The sequence below is a fragment of the Nothobranchius furzeri genome, chromosome 16, assembly GCF_043380555.1.
Source record: "Nothobranchius furzeri strain GRZ-AD chromosome 16, NfurGRZ-RIMD1, whole genome shotgun sequence".
Classification (NCBI taxonomy): Eukaryota; Metazoa; Chordata; class Actinopteri; order Cyprinodontiformes; family Nothobranchiidae; genus Nothobranchius; species Nothobranchius furzeri.
The window spans coordinates 54,608,841-54,626,708 of NC_091756.1; the positions used below are offsets into that span (position 1 = coordinate 54,608,841).

Genomic DNA, 17,868 nt, shown 5'->3' on the forward strand with positions numbered 1-17,868 from the left:
ATCTATCTATCTATCTATCTATCTATCTATCTATCTATCTATCTATCTATCTATCTATCATCTATCTATCTATCTATCTATCTATCTATCTATCTATCTATCTATCTATCTATCTATCTATCTATCTATCATCTATCTATCTATCTATCTATCTATCTATCTATCTATCTATCTATCTATCTATCTATCTATCTATCTATCTATCTATCTATCTATCTATCTATCTATCTATCTATCTATCATCTATCTATCTATCTATCTATCTATCTATCTATCTATCTATCTATCATCTATCTATCTATCTATCTATCTATCTATCTATCTATCTATCTATCTATCTATCTATCTATCTATCTATCTATCTATCTATCTATCTATCTATCTATCTATCTATCTATCTATCTATCTATCATCTATCTATCTATCTATCTATCTATCTATCTATCTATCTATCTATCTATCTATCTATCTATCATCTATCTATCTATCTATCTATCATCTATCTATCTATCTATCATCTATCATCTATCTTTCATCTATCTATCATCTATCTATCTATCTATCTATCTATCTATCTATCTATCTATCTATCTATCTATCTATCTATCTATCTATCTATCTATCTATCATCTATCTATCTATCTATCTATCTATCTATCTATCTATCTATCTATCTATCTATCTATCATCTATCTATCATCTATCTATCATCTATCTATCATCTATCTATCTATCTATCTATCTATCTATCTATCTATCTATCTATCTATCTATCTATCTATCTATCTATCTATCTATCTATCTATCATCTATCTATCTATCTATCTATCTATCTATCTATCTATCTATCTATCTATCTATCTATCTATCTATCTATCTATCTATCTATCTATCATCTATCTATCTATCTATCTATCTATCATCTATCTATCTATCTATCATCTATCATCTATCTTTCATCTATCTATCATCTATCTATCTATCTATCTATCTATCTATCTATCTATCTATCTATCTATCTATCTATCTATCTATCTATCTATCTATCTATCTATCTATCTATCTATCTATCATCTATCTATCTATCTATCTATCTATCTATCTATCTATCTATCTATCTATCTATCTATCTATCTATCTATCTATCTATCTATCTATCTATCTATCATCTATCTATCTATCTATCTATCATCTATCTATCTATCTATCATCTATCATCTATCTTTCATCTATCTATCATCTATCTATCTATCTATCTATCTATCTATCTATCTATCTATCTATCTATCTATCTATCTATCTATCTATCTATCTATCTATCTATCTATCTATCTATCTATCATCTATCTATCTATCTATCATCTATCATCTATCTTTCATCTATCTATCATCTATCTATCTATCTATCTATCTATCTATCTATCTATCTATCTATCTATCTATCTATCTATCTATCTATCTATCTATCTATCTATCATCTATCTTTCATCTATCTATCTATCTATCTATCTATCTATCTATCTATCTATCTATCTATCTATCTATCTATCTATCTATCTATCTATCTATCTATCTATCTATCTATCTATCTATCTATCTATCCATCCATCCATCCATCCATCCATCTATCTATCTATCTATCTATCTATCTATCTATCTATCTATCTATCTATCTATCTATCTATCTATCTATCTATCTATCTATCTATCTATCTATCTATCCATCCATCCATCCATCCATCCATCTATCTATCTATCTATCTATCTATCTATCTATCTATCTGCAGTAAAGAGTTACAGCTACATGTCACAAATGTCACACAGGAACTTTAATTATAATTAATATAAATGCTTTAAATTCCATCTGGGTTGTCATAATATTACCAGTTATTATTTCCTGCAAAGAAAACAAATCTACCATGTTAAGCTAACTTCATGATGTAGTTGCATCCACTAAACAGGATTATTTTCATGTGGGTCATCAGCATGAAGTTATTGAAGTTATCAACGCAAACTGGAATCAGTTTTACCTGTCATCTGTTTCTCTGTGTGCTGATGTAATGATGGATGTCCCCACTGTGGGACTAATAAAATGTTCTCTATTCTATTCTATTAATTCATATCAGCCAGTGGGAAAACATTTTTGAGGAGTTTTGGCCCTTCTATGCTTCCGTACCTGTAACCTCGTTATGGAGGAGGGGTTCGTCTCACAAACAGGGAAAACACACTGGTGACATGATGAATTTAAATACTAGGATTCCTAATGTTTTAATTCACCGTGTCACCGACAAATGTAGCAGAGGGAACATGTGAGTGAGTCCCCACCGTAGAAAGCCCAGCTTGCTGTGAGCGAGGATCTGTGGCTGATGAGTGAAAACAAAAGAAAGACATTCGGGACTGAAGCTCCGCCAACACCGGCGGGTGACGCGGCTGCATTTCTAAACAAAGCCTGTCATTTTGGCTGCGCGCGCAGCCGCATCTCACGGCTCTGGGAGAACCGGGCATGCCCGTCCCAACAACAGCAGGTGGAGCTCACCGCTCCGCTCATCTCAAAACTAGAGCGGAAAAAAGTAGCCAGGCAAACCAGACTAATATGTGAATGCAAAGCAAGATTTGGTCTAGTTCACTAGGCTAGAAAAAAAGCACATTGGATTATCCAGATGGGATTCTGTGTGTGAATTAATGTCAGTTAAATTCTTACTTTGTGTGCATGTTGTTCAGTAGCTAATGCTATAAATAATATCATCTGGGTTTTTTTCATAAGCCCTGCGCACTGTGCAGAATGCGCGTTTGGGGGGCGCAGGCGCTGGTTTAGCGTGGGATATTGGAGGTGTTGTATGAGCCAAGCCCCCAGTATTTGACTGGTGTCAAGCCAGCCTCCAGTTCCAGCATTGCAGTCAAACCAGCCTCCAGTTCCAGCATTGCAGTCAAGCCAGTCTCCAGTTTGTTTTCTGTTCCCCGTCTATTCAAATTATTACGGGAATGTATGTGGAAACCGGATTTCAAAATAAAATTCAACTTCGAGTGAATTATCAGATATTTTAAGAACATAATAACAAATAATTTAGGCTTGTTCACCATTAGCGCCCTGTCAATATCAAGGCCATCTTATTTTGGATTTCAAAGTAAAAGCCCTGTGAATTTTCATTTTTTAACTACTCTTTCAATGACTTCAGAATGCTCTTAAAAGCAAAAGTCATATTTCCAAAGAGTGGTTGCATTTTGTATCAACACTATCCAACCACAGCAAATTGAAATTGCCCATATTTGACCGACTCTTTTAACGATTTCAAAATGCTCTAAAATGGGAAATTGTTGTTTCCACAGGGTAATTCCACTTTAGATCAACAGTATACAACCCCACAGTGATACCATATCAATATCAAGTCATTCTGTTGTTGCCTTCCAAAATAAAGGCCTTTCAAATTGTCCATAATTGACCTACCTTTAACTATTTCAAAATGCTCTAATATAGCAAATAGCTGTTTGCACAGGGTAATTCCACTTTAGATCAACAGTATACAACCCTCCGGTGATACTGTATCAATATCAAGTTATTCTGATGTTGCCTTCCAAAATAAAGGCCTTTCAATTTGTCCAAAACGGACCTAATTTTCTGTGATTTCAAAATGCTCTAAAATAGCAAGTTGCTGCTTCCACAGGGTAATTCCACTTTAGATCAACAGTATACAACCCCACAGTGATACTGTATCAATATCAAGTTATTTTGATTTTGCTTTCAAAAATAAAAGCCCTTTCAAATTGTCCAAATTTGACCTACCTTTAACGATTTCAAAATGCTCTAAAATGGAAAATTGCTGTTTCCACAGGGTAATTCCACTTTAGATCAACATTATACAACCCCACAGTGATACCATATAAATATCAAGTCATTCTGATGTTGCCTTCCAAAATAAAGGCCTTTCAAATGGTCCATAATTGACCTAATTTTCAGTTATTTCAAAATGCTCTAAAATAGCAAATTGCTGTTTCCACAGGGTAATTCCACTTTAGATCAACAGTATACAACCCCACAATGATACCACATCAAAATCAAGTCATTCTGATGTTGCCTTCCAAAATAAAGACCTTTTTAAATTGTCCACAATTGACCCAATTTTCAGTGATTTCAAAATGCTCTAAAATGGAAAATTGATGTTTCCACAGGGTCATTCCACTTTAGAGCAACAGTATAAAACCCCACAGTGATACTGTATCAATATCAAGTTATTCTGATGTTGCCTTCCAAAATAAAGGCCTTTCATATTGTCCATAACTGACCTAATTTTCAGTGATTTCAAAATGCTCTAATATAGCAAATTGCTGTTTCCACAGGGTAATTCCACTTTAGATCAACAGTATATAACCCACAGTGATACTGCATAAATATCAAGTTATTCTGATGTTGTCTTCCAAAATAAAGGCCTTTCAAATTGTCCAAAACTGACCTAATTTTCAGTGATTTCAAAATGCTCTAAAATAGCAAATTGCTGTTTCCACAGGATAATTCCACTTTAGATCAACATTATACAACCCCACAGTGATACCGTATCAATATCAAGTTATTCTGATGTTGCCTTCCAAAATAAAGGCCTTTTTAAATTGTCCACAATTGACCCAATTTTCAGTGATTTCAAAATGCTCTAAAATGGAAAATTGTTGTATCCACAGGGTAATTCCACTTTAGATCAACAGTATACAACCCCACAGTGATACCATATAAATATCAAGTCATTCTGATGTTGCCTTCCAAAATAAAGGCCTTTCAAATGGTCCATAATTGACCTAATTTTCAGTTATTTCAAAATGCTCTAAAATAGCAAATTGCTGTTTCCACAGGGTAATTCCACTTTAGATCAACAGTATACAACCCCACAATGATACCACATCAAAATCAAGTCATTCTGATGTTGCCTTCCAAAATAAAGACCTTTTTAAATTGTCCACAATTGACCCAATTTTCAGTGATTTCAAAATGCTCTAAAATGGAAAATTGATGTTTCCACAGGGTCATTCCACTTTAGATCAACAGTATAAAACCCCACAGTGATACTGTATCAATATCAAGTTATTCTGATGTTGCCTTCCAAAATAAAGGCCTTTCATATTGTCCATAACTGACCTAATTTTCAGTGATTTCAAAATGCTCTAATATAGCAAATTGCTGTTTCCACAGGGTAATTCCACTTTAGATCAACAGTATATAACCCACAGTGATACTGCATAAATATCAAGTTATTCTGATGTTGTCTTCCAAAATAAAGGCCTTTCAAATTGTCCAAAACTGACCTAATTTTCAGTGATTTCAAAATGCTCTAAAATAGCAAATTGCTGTTTCCACAGGATAATTCCACTTTAGATCAACATTATACAACCCCACAGTGATACCGTATCAATATCAAGTTATTCTGATGTTGCCTTCCAAAATAAAGGCCTTTTTAAATTGTCCACAATTGACCCAATTTTCAGTGATTTCAAAATGCTCTAAAATGGAAAATTGTTGTATCCACAGGGTAATTCCACTTTAGATCAACAGTATACAACCCCACAGTGATACCATATAAATATCAAGTCATTCTGATGTTGCCTTCCAAAATAAAGGCCTTTCAAATGGTCCATAATTGACCTAATTTTCAGTTATTTCAAAATGCTCTAAAATAGCAAATTGCTGTTTCCACAGGGTAATTCCACTTTAGATCAACAGTATACAACCCCACAATGATACCACATCAAAATCAAGTCATTCTGATGTTGCCTTCCAAAATAAAGACCTTTTTAAATTGTCCACAATTGACCCAATTTTCAGTGATTTCAAAATGCTCTAAAATGGAAAATTGATGTTTCCACAGGGTCATTCCACTTTAGAGCAACAGTATAAAACCCCACAGTGATACTGTATCAATATCAAGTTATTCTGATGTTGCCTTCCAAAATAAAGGCCTTTCATATTGTCCATAACTGACCTAATTTTCAGTGATTTCAAAATGCTCTAATATAGCAAATTGCTGTTTCCACAGGGTAATTCCACTTTAGATCAACAGTATATAACCCACAGTGATACTGCATAAATATCAAGTTATTCTGATGTTGTCTTCCAAAATAAAGGCCTTTCAAATTGTCCAAAACTGACCTAATTTTCAGTGATTTCAAAATGCTCTAAAATAGCAAATTGCTGTTTCCACAGGATAATTCCACTTTAGATCAACATTATACAACCCCACAGTGATACCGTATCAATATCAAGTTATTCTGATGTTGCCTTCCAAAATAAAGGCCTTTTTAAATTGTCCACAATTGACCCAATTTTCAGTGATTTCAAAATGCTCTAAAATGGAAAATTGATGTTTCCACAGGGTAATTCCACTTTAGATCAACAGTATACAACCCCACAGTGATACCATATCAATATCAAGTCATTAATAATAACTAGAGGGATGAGGAGGACTAATTTAAAAATAGGAATTACCAGGGAGAGAATAGAAGGAAACCTGAGGGAAGCCTAGAGAAAGCTGGGGATGATAATGAGACACAAGAGGAGAACCTGGAGTGAGAACAGGAGGGGGCTGGGGACCAGAGGGTCACAGAACATGACAACAATCCCTTAATGAATAAAAGAATCCTAGAATCTTCGGACTAAAACAAATAAGACCAGGCAAGGTGACATTCTATATTTAAACAGAGTATCACAGCTTATTGGTCCCAAGTAATGTTAATAATATAAATAGCTCTTAAAGTAATTTACCTAACTAAATATACTATTTAATCTAACATTACAATATATAAATCAGATTCCCTTTATAGAAAATAAACGTAACAATAAAGTTTTAAATAGGACATTTAAAACTAATTTCATGACTTCAACATTAACATAAAAATAAAAGGTTGTAACATCAGGATAACAAGTAAAGTAATGAAGTTTTTGAAATGGCCTATTCCTCCCAAAATTAAGAAATGCAGTTTAAAAGCATTAATGGTTATTACACAGCAGCAGCAACACTTCAAAAAAGATTTGGTTTTGAGGTTGATCCATGTGGATTTTGCTTAGAAGACGAGGAGAGTACTGAACATGTTTTTTTACACTTGTCCAATAGTGACTAGCTTCTGGAGGGATCTAGTGGATTGGTCGAATGTCAAGCTGAAAGGAATGACATCAATGACCAAGGAGCAGATTTAGTAGGGAAAAGAGGGTGTAAAGAGGGAGTTCTCCATGTTGTGTAATGTTGTGATCCTTGTGGGTAAATACCACATTCATACATGTAAATGGAGAAACAAAAAGCCATCCCTTGATCTACTGCAGTGTGAATTGAAATCCCTACTGACATCGCTAAAAGCTTTCGGAGACACAAGCAAGGGAAGCGGCCTTATTAACAGGGACATGGACAATTATTTGATTTTTTTTAAGGGATGGATGTTTATTTTGTTTATGTCTTATTTGTTTTTAGTTTTATGGTTGTGGCCTGTTATGTTTGGATCTATGCTCTCCCAACGAGAGTTTGCATTTGTTCAAATGTAAATAAAGTTTAAAATAAAAATAAAAAAATAAACTTGCACGCACTGGCGTGAGACACAAGCTTTTGACCAGGGGTCGGCAATCCGCGGCTCTGGAGCCGCATGCGGCTCTTCCATCCATCTGATGCGGCTCTCTGTGCTTGTAAAATAATGAATGGATATTTAAATAAAATGCTTTATATTTTACTGCATTAATCTTATATCTGCATGCCAATTCTAAATGTAAAGATTGTCTGCATAAGCCTGAACAGGTTCAACCCGGTCTTACTGTGAGACTGGGTTGAGGCTTCACGCTTGTGCGTAATCATTGAGGAGCTTTCTGAGCTGAAGAGGATGTGAGATTCCGGACTTTTCCTCAGACCGGCTCCTGGATGCCTCGCCACATTGGAGACAGCAACAAGCGCTATTCAGCCAAAGTTTCATAATCAGGGAACATTTTCTAAGTGACAAGTCTCTCTGAGAGACATGGTTTGGAAAACACTCGCTTCAGTGGGAGGAATCTTCCCGCATGCGTTCTGGTTCTGCGAGGCGCTCCAAGCCCCTCTCCACATCTTCAGCTTGTACGCGCTGACAGCGAGTTGCGCTGAGTAGTGTCCAGCTCAGATGTTCAGATGGGAATCTTTTCTTGAGTGATTTAGCAGTGGCACCTGCTCAGTAAAACCAACAGGGTGAAAAATACCTAAATATTGAAGGCAGAGACGGGCAAAAACTTTTGGATCCACTTTATACAAAATGTTTTATTGATCTTTCTGTTGAAAGATAACTTTGACGTTCACGAGTGATCGGTATTGGCTGCTGTCACCTGTTGTGATTGGTTAAAGCAGCTCTCTGCTGTGTCTCCCAGTGTTTATTTACTGTGGGAAACAGGAAATAATGGATCTTTGATGGGAACAGGTTGCCGACCTCTGGTCTAGTTCATCTTCAGTCGTGAATGAAGACACGATCGATAGGTGCCGCCTTCTTCTGATGACCTTTTCCTTGGAGCGGGTTTGTTGACTGTCAAAACTGATGATGCTCCACACCTTTCTCTTTTGTTCCCATTTTTGTTTTTCCGCTCCTGCTGTTTCACCGGTATTTTAATCATTTTTGATTGTTTTCCCTTGTTTCAATCCTAATTTTAAGAAAAAGGCAAATGTGTGGATTCAGTTGTTTTGATTTTATTCGTTTAAAGCATCCATAATGACACAAACCTGCATCCAGGATCGTCAGCATCAACACTGACTCACTCATCTGAGTCACTCTGTTCAATTTCACATCAACCCATTTTATCATACAGCTCCACTTTAACGATGGCTTTGCCCACATCACACATGCAGGCCCTCACATCCAGACCCCTCCCCCTAAACAACAACCCAGAGCCGGTGGCTTCCTGCCGCGCAAAGCTGGTGAAATCTTTGTCATTATACATCGAATGAAACAGCTTTTTATCGCAGGCATGCGTGTGCTGGAAGATCCCCACGCCCAGCCAGTTCTTGTAGATGTTGTAGTCGAACGGCACGGAGAACATGATGGCCATCAGCTCACTGCAGCGCCGCTCTCGCATGTGGAACAGCTCGTAGGTCAACACCCCCACAGTTCCCGTGGCCGTGTTGTCGTCCTTGATGAAGGAGCACAACTCAGTTTTGGTGGTGCGAATGGTGGGTTGGGGGGGATTGAATGGGAACCCGCTCTCCATGTGAACCCTGGAAGGAACATGAGAGGTCCAACATGAATGTGTAGGGTTAAGCTAGAATCATGTGGCTCTGGCTGAGTGGCTCACTGGTTTGGAGAGGTCCAGTTTAATGTGATGTACTAAACTACAGCAAAACTAAACAGGAAAACAGAAAAAGATACTTTTGTCTTGGTACATGGGAATTTAGCGGGATGAACTTTCAAAACTGCATTTCTCTCAGTTTAGCAGTGACTACAGGAAGACACATAAAACATGAGGGTACAGTGATGATTCTGGTTGATCAAGATGAAAACTCCTGGCTGCTGGTCCTCGTTCTTACTTTGGGTTGACAAGACAGTAGACAGTGCTGAGGTTGGTGATCTCTATGGTGCAGTGACGGTTGGTGGGGAGGGTGGCTGAGTGTGACTCTGCAGTCTCAGGCATGATGGCAGCTGCTGGAGGAAACAGACGCCGACAGAGAAACGTTATCAGAAAAGTCAACAGGACATGAGGATGAAAACTCCAGCGGAACTTTACTCACTCTGAGACGCAAACACTCAAACTTCCAGAATAAAAGCACTTACTTCAGGTAATGTGGCGCTCACAGGATGTCCGAGGGTCCTCTAAAAACAGGTTGGAGTTTGGTTCAGAAGCAAGCCAGAAGCCACGCCCTCCCAGACATGCCTGAATTCCAGGGGTGTGTGTTCCTGTGTCCATGCACCAGTAATCCCGCAGAGTGAGTGAGTGAGTGAGTGAGTGAGTGAGTGCTGCAGGAGTTTAGAAGATTTAAGAGTTTTAGCTGTAAGTTATTTTCAAAAGCAAACTGAAAAACAGTAAATAAAGATGTTAAAGGGAAAGTAGAGGCACTAGTGGTGGTAAAAGTGAAGATCTTCAGGTGTAAATGTTTAAGAAGGTCTCACAGCTGCACACAATCTGGATTGTTTACTATAAAATAATTCAGAGCTGAGGCAGAAATAAAATGACTAAATTAAATAAAAAGTCGGACAGACGGAGAAACACCGTGCTCAAACTCAGAGCTCCAAACAGACTGGTTCTTCTGGAAACCAGACTGGTAATGGTTAGTTTCACACATGCACACTTGTTGTTTGTTTGGTTGGTTTGGCAGTGTCATGACTCGAGTTATGAACTGGACTCAACACACACTTCTTTTAGAATGTGTTTATGCTGCAGGCTCCAACGTGCATCAGCTACACGTCTGAAAGAGGTCAAAAGGTCACATTTTCAGTGTCCAAAAAATATTGTCTCAGTCCGAAGAAATGTCCAGCAGAGTTGAGCAAACACCAGAGTGACACAGATGCATTGGGGTTTAAAAACAAGCAAGATTACAACAATGTTTAGCTAAAGCAGGACTCAAAGACCACAGAGACACAAAACAGAGAAATTACAGAAAATCTGTGCAGAAGTTTCATAGAAAACTCAGACGTCAAAATACTAAAATACTAATAGTTCAATATTTAAAGTGTGTTATAATGGAGTCATAGGGAGATATTGTGTTCAAAGTTGGTTACAGCAATCACTGTCTCTTGGGTTGCCACCTAGGGATAGAAAATAAAGTTTACAAATGTTTCAACAATCATGAATTACTATCTGTGTTTTTGCAGTTATGAGCTACTTAAAAAAACTTTAAAGTGGGAAGAAAATAGGGTAACGTCAGAATCACAATAACCAACCTGTATTTATTTACATCAGTGCAGGGTTGTTATACAATGGATATAAAAGGAATAATTTCACTTGGAGAATCACAACAAATATGAAATACAGACTGAAATAGTAAAAGTAACACTGTACAAAAAATGGATGAAAAAAATAAAATATAGGAGAAGTCCGTATTTTGCTAATTTGCACTGTGAGGAGCCAAATGAGGGACAAAGTTTCCATGTTGGCCTGGAGACCTCAAGATTACCGCATAGAAGCTGGCAGAAGAACCCACGATGAAGGAAGTCTGGTCTTCTCTCCCTGGACTGCTTCCTCAGCCTAGTCTTCAGTCAATCAGAAGAGGATGGATGGATGGATGGATGGATGGATGGATGGATGGATGGAAGTCTTTATTTTGTCTGGAATCCTTGAACTTACAGCTTATCAAAAGGATGATCTCAATAACCTCACAGCCAGTAATTATTTGGAGGATTAAAAGTTAATTTCAAGGAATTTTTCAACCCTGCTTTGTGAAACCAAATTATGAGATTAACCTCGATTAAATGTGCCTCAACATATGACGATTCGGGATGCCCCAGCGCGTCAGGAGACGACGATCAGGGACACACCGACGACGCACCGTCCCAGAGCGTCGGCATCCGACGCCGGTGGTGAGACGGACATTAGAATGACTTGTGAACTACTTAACCTTCTCCTCACCCCAATCCCAACCTTAAGGTCACAGTTACTGACCTTAAGGTTACGACTGGGGTGAGGGGAAGGTTAAATAGTCAAATAATGTCTGTGTGATCGCAGGCATCAAACACTGACGCCAGCGGATCTACGCGTCCCTGCGTGTCCCTGATCTTCATCTCCTGACGCGCTGGGGCATGCCGAATCGTCATATATTGAGGCTTGGTCACACGCGTCATATTTTGACGCTTTAGGTGTGAGAATGTGTTGAAATGTGACAAGTTACTGTTATTAAAATTTAACTTTTTTTAAAACCTATTTTAGGTAACAGCCAGTTTTTATAACATATATCATTTAGTATTTTATAGAATAGAATAGAACAGAATAGAGTAGAATAGAATAGAATATATTAATCCCACAGTGGGGACATTCACTTGCTACAGCAACTAAAACACAGCTAAAGAAAGTGCAGGATGAACCCCATAATCACATAATAACAATATAGAAAGTAGAAGTACACAAATAAAAGAGCAAACATGACTGAATCATGTCTGTTTCACATCATTAGACTAATTTCATCCAGCTGTTCTGCAAACAAGAAGTTCAACATTAGCAGTACCTGGTGGCTAAAGGAACACATACAGTGTACATAAAACATAAAAAATATTAAAAGTGAATAAAGTACATTCCAGTTTAGTTTTAAATAACAGTTTAAATAGCCTACACTTTAGAGGATTTATGACATTAGGAAGCTTCTTTTTCCAAGCCAGCAGCTAGTTTTTAGAGACTTGTCAACGGCTGCAGGGTGGGGATGGGGTGGGGATCTGAGGGGTGGTGTAGAGCAGAAGAATGTACCTGAATTCAAACAACAATGCAGCTTCCAGTTTCGTGGCTCTTTGTTGGTAATGGTGAAGTTTTAGCATCAAGCAGTTGACTGATTGTTCATGTATCAGCTGTTTTCAGTGTTTTTGTGTTTAATTCAGCAGTTGGGGGCCATCGTGGTCTTAGTGGAAGTAGTTTGTTTTATTTTTAAAAACACATTTTACGTCCATATAGTGAAAAAGAAAAGCAGATTGGGAGAAAAATATGAAAAAGTCAGTAATGTCTACAATGTTGATCACACATACAGGCTAAGCTGCCAGTGGTTCTTCATATAGAAACAGAACTCAGTGTGAGGTCAGTGATGGGACGATGCTGTTGGTGGAGGCTGTTTACCTACATCCCTACATGAGATAGGAATAAAAATACTTAACATTCCTTATTATGGGCTTATTCAGTCTTACAGGTATGATCAGTTTTAGATGTCCTTTATAGCCCCTTAGCATTCCAACGTCCCGCCCCTTGGGACAAAATCCCATTGTGTTCATTAAACCTGGAAATTTGAGGGGTTAATTGTATTTTCGGACATTGAATCCTTGATGGCAGAAAACTTTCTCCAACTCAACCAAACTTGTTTTAACCTCTATTAATTATTTATATTAAATTATTTTTATATATTTAATTGGTGCTTTCTACTTGGTTATCTTCTATCGGTGTGTTTCAATTAGACTTTTAGTTATCCGGTGTTTATGCTTAATTTGATCTTAACTTTAGAGAAACAGGTGGAGGGTGTGAGCTGTGGGCGGAGACAGCATTCCCAACAGGACTCACCTGAAGGCTGGAGTCAGTGTTTCCAACCTGCAGGAGTGAGCGACACACCTGCGACCAGGTAAGCAGGTCTTCTCTTGAGTTTTACTGAGGAGTATTTAGCCGTGCAACAGGTGGGCTTCAGAAACATTTGTGTGTTTCATGTGCAGATAAAGCTTTAGAACCAGCACCATGAGTGAATCAGCAGAAGCTGTGGCTGCCAGCCTCAAAAGCAGGAGAAATGTCACCATTGAGCTCACCAACCTCACTAATCATTACTGCCTTCTAAATCCCAAGTAGGTGATACACCTGTACATGTCTACCTTTGATCATCAGTAGAAAAAAAAGAGTTGATTTTTGTTTTACTTTTTCTTAATAAAAGGGTTTTCCTGGATAGCGGCAGCGTCCACAGCCCTCCCACGCCCACCGTCCGTCCGCAGAAGACTGAGGTGTGCATCTTTGGGAAAAGTGCCGCCAAAGCCACTGGATCAGTGGGTGTCCTGACCTATGACCTGTTTGAGAGGCAAAGCAACAGTGCTAGGGAGACGTTGGCCATCATGTTCTCTGTGCCGTTCGACTACAACGTGTACAAGAACTGGATGGCGTTGGGGATCTACAAACAGGGAAAGGAGTGCAACGAGGCTCTGTACAAAGAAATGTATTACAACAAGGAGCCAAAGGACTTCGTACGGCAGGAGTCCAACGGCTGTGGGCTCACCTTCCAGGGCCAACATTTGGACATCAAAGCCACCATGTCCCCCATGGGCAAGTGCATCATGAAGGTGGAGATCTGGGACAAGCTCTTCATCTAAATGAGTCCACAGCCCCACTGAGCTTTGTGTTAGAGAGTCATGCTGGATGTTCTCTGTAGCCCTGTATTACTGTGGCTCCTGTTTAGGAATTAAAGCCATAATTATTCTAAACATGACTCCCAGTGGTCCCTGTTAAATAAAACAACACAGTCGAGTTTCACAAGGTTATCTACATGAGTCATCATTGCAATTTGTTTTTGGGATTTTCATTTGAAGGTGAAACAACATAAAATCAGTGGTGAAAATGATTTCATGAATTACGTCTAAATGGCATCAACAATCTCTGCAAAAATTCTGTTTTAAGATGACGAAACTTCAGTCTGTTAATAACAAAATAAAACTTTACGTTAAACTCAAATTTCATTCTAGAAAACAAACTAAATAAAATGCTCTGAAGCTTTTTGACAACAGACAAGATCAGGAGTTAAAGGCTAATCCAGCAGACTCCTGCGGGTTTTTATAAAAGACTGAAAACTGAAACACATTTATTTCTAGAGCAGCTGTTTAAACCCATCAGCCATTGTTAAAAATCTCTGGACATGTCAGACATTTTAGTTGAGTTCAGTATGGCCAACCCAACAGAAACCTGCCTGGCCACATGTAATGTTGAAAACATCCACACACTTCACCAAATCTCCTATTTTTGTCGTCACTGCAGTAAGTTGCTTTGGTTTGCAGCGTCTTCACTGTTCCCTTCAACAATACAGATTTTAAACTCATGTATATATTTTCATTGCAACATAAATACAGCACAATCCAGTTTTCACATTTAGAAGTAAGGCAGAGGAAACAGAGATAAGAGCTAACAATTGTTGAACTGAAACACCACCTGGTGGTTTTATAAATCACTACGTTTTTTGTTTTTATCTGCAAATTAAAAAAGGGAAACATGATGTTTTTTTTTTTTTACATTTAATCAGATAAAATTCCACTAGTCAGGTCAAATTTCTACTGCTGTAGCGTCCAGAAATGGTCAGTTTTTCATCTACAGTTGACCTCTTCAGTATCCGGTCATAAGGAGACAGGAGTCTACATTTGTTGCCTTTAATCTGCTGGATCCTGCGTTTATCAGCTGGAGTCCGGGGCTCTGCAGCTTTGAAAACAGTGTTCCCGTTTCAAGGCCTTAACCCATTTGTGCCCAAATTTTTTTCAGAGTCGTAATGCATATCATTTTATCAGTTAAGTCCCTCAGAATCATGTTATATAATTTTTTTTTCAATTATGTACTTTTTTTGGGAAGAAAATGGCGTATTTATGACTGGCAACTATTGTTGCCAGTGGTCACATAGCTTGTCAGCAGGTTAAATGTCACCTAATAATAGGAATAGAGAAGTAATAATAATATCGTTATAACCAGGGCTGACCCTGGGGCATTATTTTCACTGGGCAAAATTTTTCCTAGCACCCCCCCCACACACACACACACACACACACACGCAAACACCCCACCCCCCCACACCCCACACCCCCTTCACACACCCGTAACCTCACCCATGCATCCCACAAACAGGACACTGCTGTTATTTTGGCGCACCTCACTGCAGCAATACCTCCCCCAATGGCTGTTCAATGTGATTGCATAGGTGGCCTGGGCCAAGGGCCAGGTCTGGTCATAACAAAGTGATAGCCTAATAGTATTGTCATAAAAATAAGAAAGGACTCAGGTTCCCTCATATGAAATCCAAAACAAGGCGCAATTTGAACTGTTTCCTTTATTCACTTTTTTCAAACTCAAAATCACAACAAACATGTTTTCTTAGAACATCTAACACATATTTATGTATATGACATAGTTCCCACACAATCCATCCTTTGGTATGGATGTACTACTCAGTGTGGTACTTTTTGTCAAACCTGGTGACATCAGGTATCGCCACCGCCATTGCAGATTTTCTGCCTTGCCTACTTGGCTTTGTTCCATGGCGCTGGAGGAAGATCTGGGCTACCAGCCTCTGGAATGGGAGGAGATCCATCTGCCCATTTTTCCAGGACCTAAATCAATGTCAACATGCATATTATGCTATTACTCAATCTTCAATATCATCCCTTGTACATTGTTATGCCCCATATGTAGAACGTTCTGTAAAAGCAATATCACACTTGAGTTTGTGATGATGGATATCACCACGGGGGGTGGGGGTGGGGGTGGGGGGGTGTGGGGGGGTGGGGCTTACTGGTTATGTAAGCTCTTGTGTGCAAAGGAAAGTGCACCCCCAGCTGTACATCAACTGTCTGTCGGCAGCAACTGTCCGAGAGGTGAGTTGTGTTGTTCCGGGCAGAGTGTAGAAATGCAACACATTCTCACTCCCAGCACGTCAAAAACAAACGCTTGCAGCTACCCTCCACGTCAGACCCCAGACGCCAAAAGTGCCTTTTTTCGTTACTTATGTGCGAAAAGGGGTTTTTCCCTTATGTAACTGCAGATCCCAATGCAGCGTAAAACTGACGTGATGAGATATCCGCTGATGCCGCAGCGAACCAGCTCATTTAACCGCACCTAAACCTTAACGTTTCACTATTTATAACCTTCCCCTCACCCTCATCCTAACCTTAACCCTCTTGCTACCTAAAACGTTACTCTCACTGTGATCAAGCGCTTGTTTCCCATTAGTGATGTGTCGGTCGCGAACGAACCGGCTCTAAGAGCCGGCTCTTTGAGGTGAACGACGGGAGCCGGCTCGTCATTGGGAGCCGTCCCCTCCCCTCCCCTCTTGCTTTGGTGAAAGCTACAGGCGATTGGTCAACATGTGTAACTGCGTGTCCGGACTGTCCACACACAGAGCAGTAGGGGCGGGGAAGAGGGAGGACCAGACTCAGACACACAGCAGAGCACATGCTGGTGGCGGGAGACGAGAGGGAATGAGGAGGAGGAAAAAGGCGAGCGAGAGAGAGAAAAGTGTGACGAAGATGGTGAGAAAATGAGCGCCAGCAGTCGGAAAGTGGAAATTTCTAAAAGTGTTCAGTTATTAAATCCATAGAAATGATAAATATTTGACGTCTTGATTTTTTTTACACTAGCAAATCATTTTACATATAGTTTTGCATTATTTTGGTTATAAATGTACTCTACGCAACAGAAAATCTGAGGAGCCACTTGGGAGCCGAAGGAGCCGGCTCTTTTTGGTGAGCTGAGCCAAAAGAACCGGCTCTCCAAAACGAGCCGGAATTCCCATCACTATTTCCCATGCATTCTGACTGTGAATTTTCGTATTTGCTGCCCAAGGGGAACGTTAGAACATACCATCTGGCGAGGGGGAGGTTACAAATACCCTCTACTTTTAACCTCCACCGTGGTAGTTGAAACCTCCCCCTCGCGTTGGCTCGGTCCAAACTCGACCAATGACGAGGCGGCTCCCGCCGTTCACTTCATAGAGCCGGCTTTTAGAGCGACCACACATCACAATGTGTTCACTAGCAAGATGGTTAAGGTTAGGATAGGGTTGAGGGGAAGGTTAAATAAGAGGATAAGGTTAAGGTAAGGTACAATGAGCTTGTTTGGTGCCCTGGCTGCGGACATCCCATTGCGTCAGTTTTACGCTGCATTGTGATCTGCAGTCAAATAAGGGGAAAACCCCTTTTCGCACATAAGTAACGAAAAAGGGCACTTTTGGCGTCAGGGGTCTGACGTGGAGGGTGGCTGACCAAGCGTTTGTTTTTGACACGCTGGGAGTGAGAATGTGTTGAGAAATGATGTACACGTGATGTTGCATCCACTGTATCTATGGAGCAAGTGCCTAATGCTAGTTTATGTGCATTTCATGTGGTGAATATTATAAAATACTCTGTATGCTAAAGCAGAATGCTAATGGGAGAATCTGTTGTAGTGCTGTACGGAGCCTGTGTTTAACAGCTCTTCTGTGCTGACCCGACGCCATTGTGTTTCTGTACAGGAAATAAACTGCTAACAATCAGTCAAAACTT

The 17,868-nt window shown here is 39.2% G+C and overlaps 2 protein-coding genes across 5 annotated transcripts; one reads left to right on the forward strand and one right to left on the reverse strand.

The window, feature by feature from the left end:
• Positions 1–8,650: 8,650 nt before the first annotated feature.
• LOC107387308 (uncharacterized) lies at positions 8,651–9,857 on the reverse strand. 4 transcript variants are annotated; one of them, XM_015962205.3, is made up of 3 exons: positions 9,745–9,857; positions 9,501–9,615; positions 8,651–9,191 (listed from the first exon to the last, which is right to left on the reverse strand). In XM_015962205.3, the coding sequence occupies exons 2-3, from the start codon at positions 9,602–9,604 to the stop codon at positions 8,765–8,767; spliced, it is 531 nt and encodes a 176-aa protein (XP_015817691.1). In that variant the 5' UTR covers positions 9,605–9,615; positions 9,745–9,857; the 3' UTR covers positions 8,651–8,764. The 4 variants fall into 4 exon arrangements, with proteins under 4 accessions (XP_015817691.1, XP_015817693.1, XP_054605524.1 ...); XM_015962207.3 differs by having other exon boundaries at positions 9,501–9,612; positions 9,745–9,851; XM_054749549.2 differs by having other exon boundaries at positions 9,702–9,807.
• A 3,244-nt stretch (positions 9,858–13,101) lies between these two features.
• LOC107387439 (DELTA-actitoxin-Afr1e) lies at positions 13,102–13,947 on the forward strand. Its single transcript, XM_015962402.3, has 3 exons — positions 13,102–13,217; positions 13,306–13,431; positions 13,518–13,947. The coding sequence occupies exons 2-3, from the start codon at positions 13,328–13,330 to the stop codon at positions 13,945–13,947; spliced, it is 534 nt and encodes a 177-aa protein (XP_015817888.1). The 5' UTR covers positions 13,102–13,217; positions 13,306–13,327.
• Positions 13,948–17,868: the final 3,921 nt, after the last annotated feature.

Coding starts and splice junctions, on each gene's coding strand:
- LOC107387308 (XM_015962205.3), bottom strand. CDS start 9,604: ATGCCTGAGACTGCAGAGTCACACTCAGCCACCCTCCCCACCAACCGT. Junction 9,192..9,500: donor TACTGTCTTGTCAACCCAAA/GTAAGAACGAGG, acceptor TGTTCCTTCCAG/GGTTCACATGGAGAGCGGGT.
- LOC107387439 (XM_015962402.3), top strand. CDS start 13,328: ATGAGTGAATCAGCAGAAGCTGTGGCTGCCAGCCTCAAAAGCAGGAGA. Junction 13,432..13,517: donor TACTGCCTTCTAAATCCCAA/GTAGGTGATACA, acceptor TCTTAATAAAAG/GGTTTTCCTGGATAGCGGCA.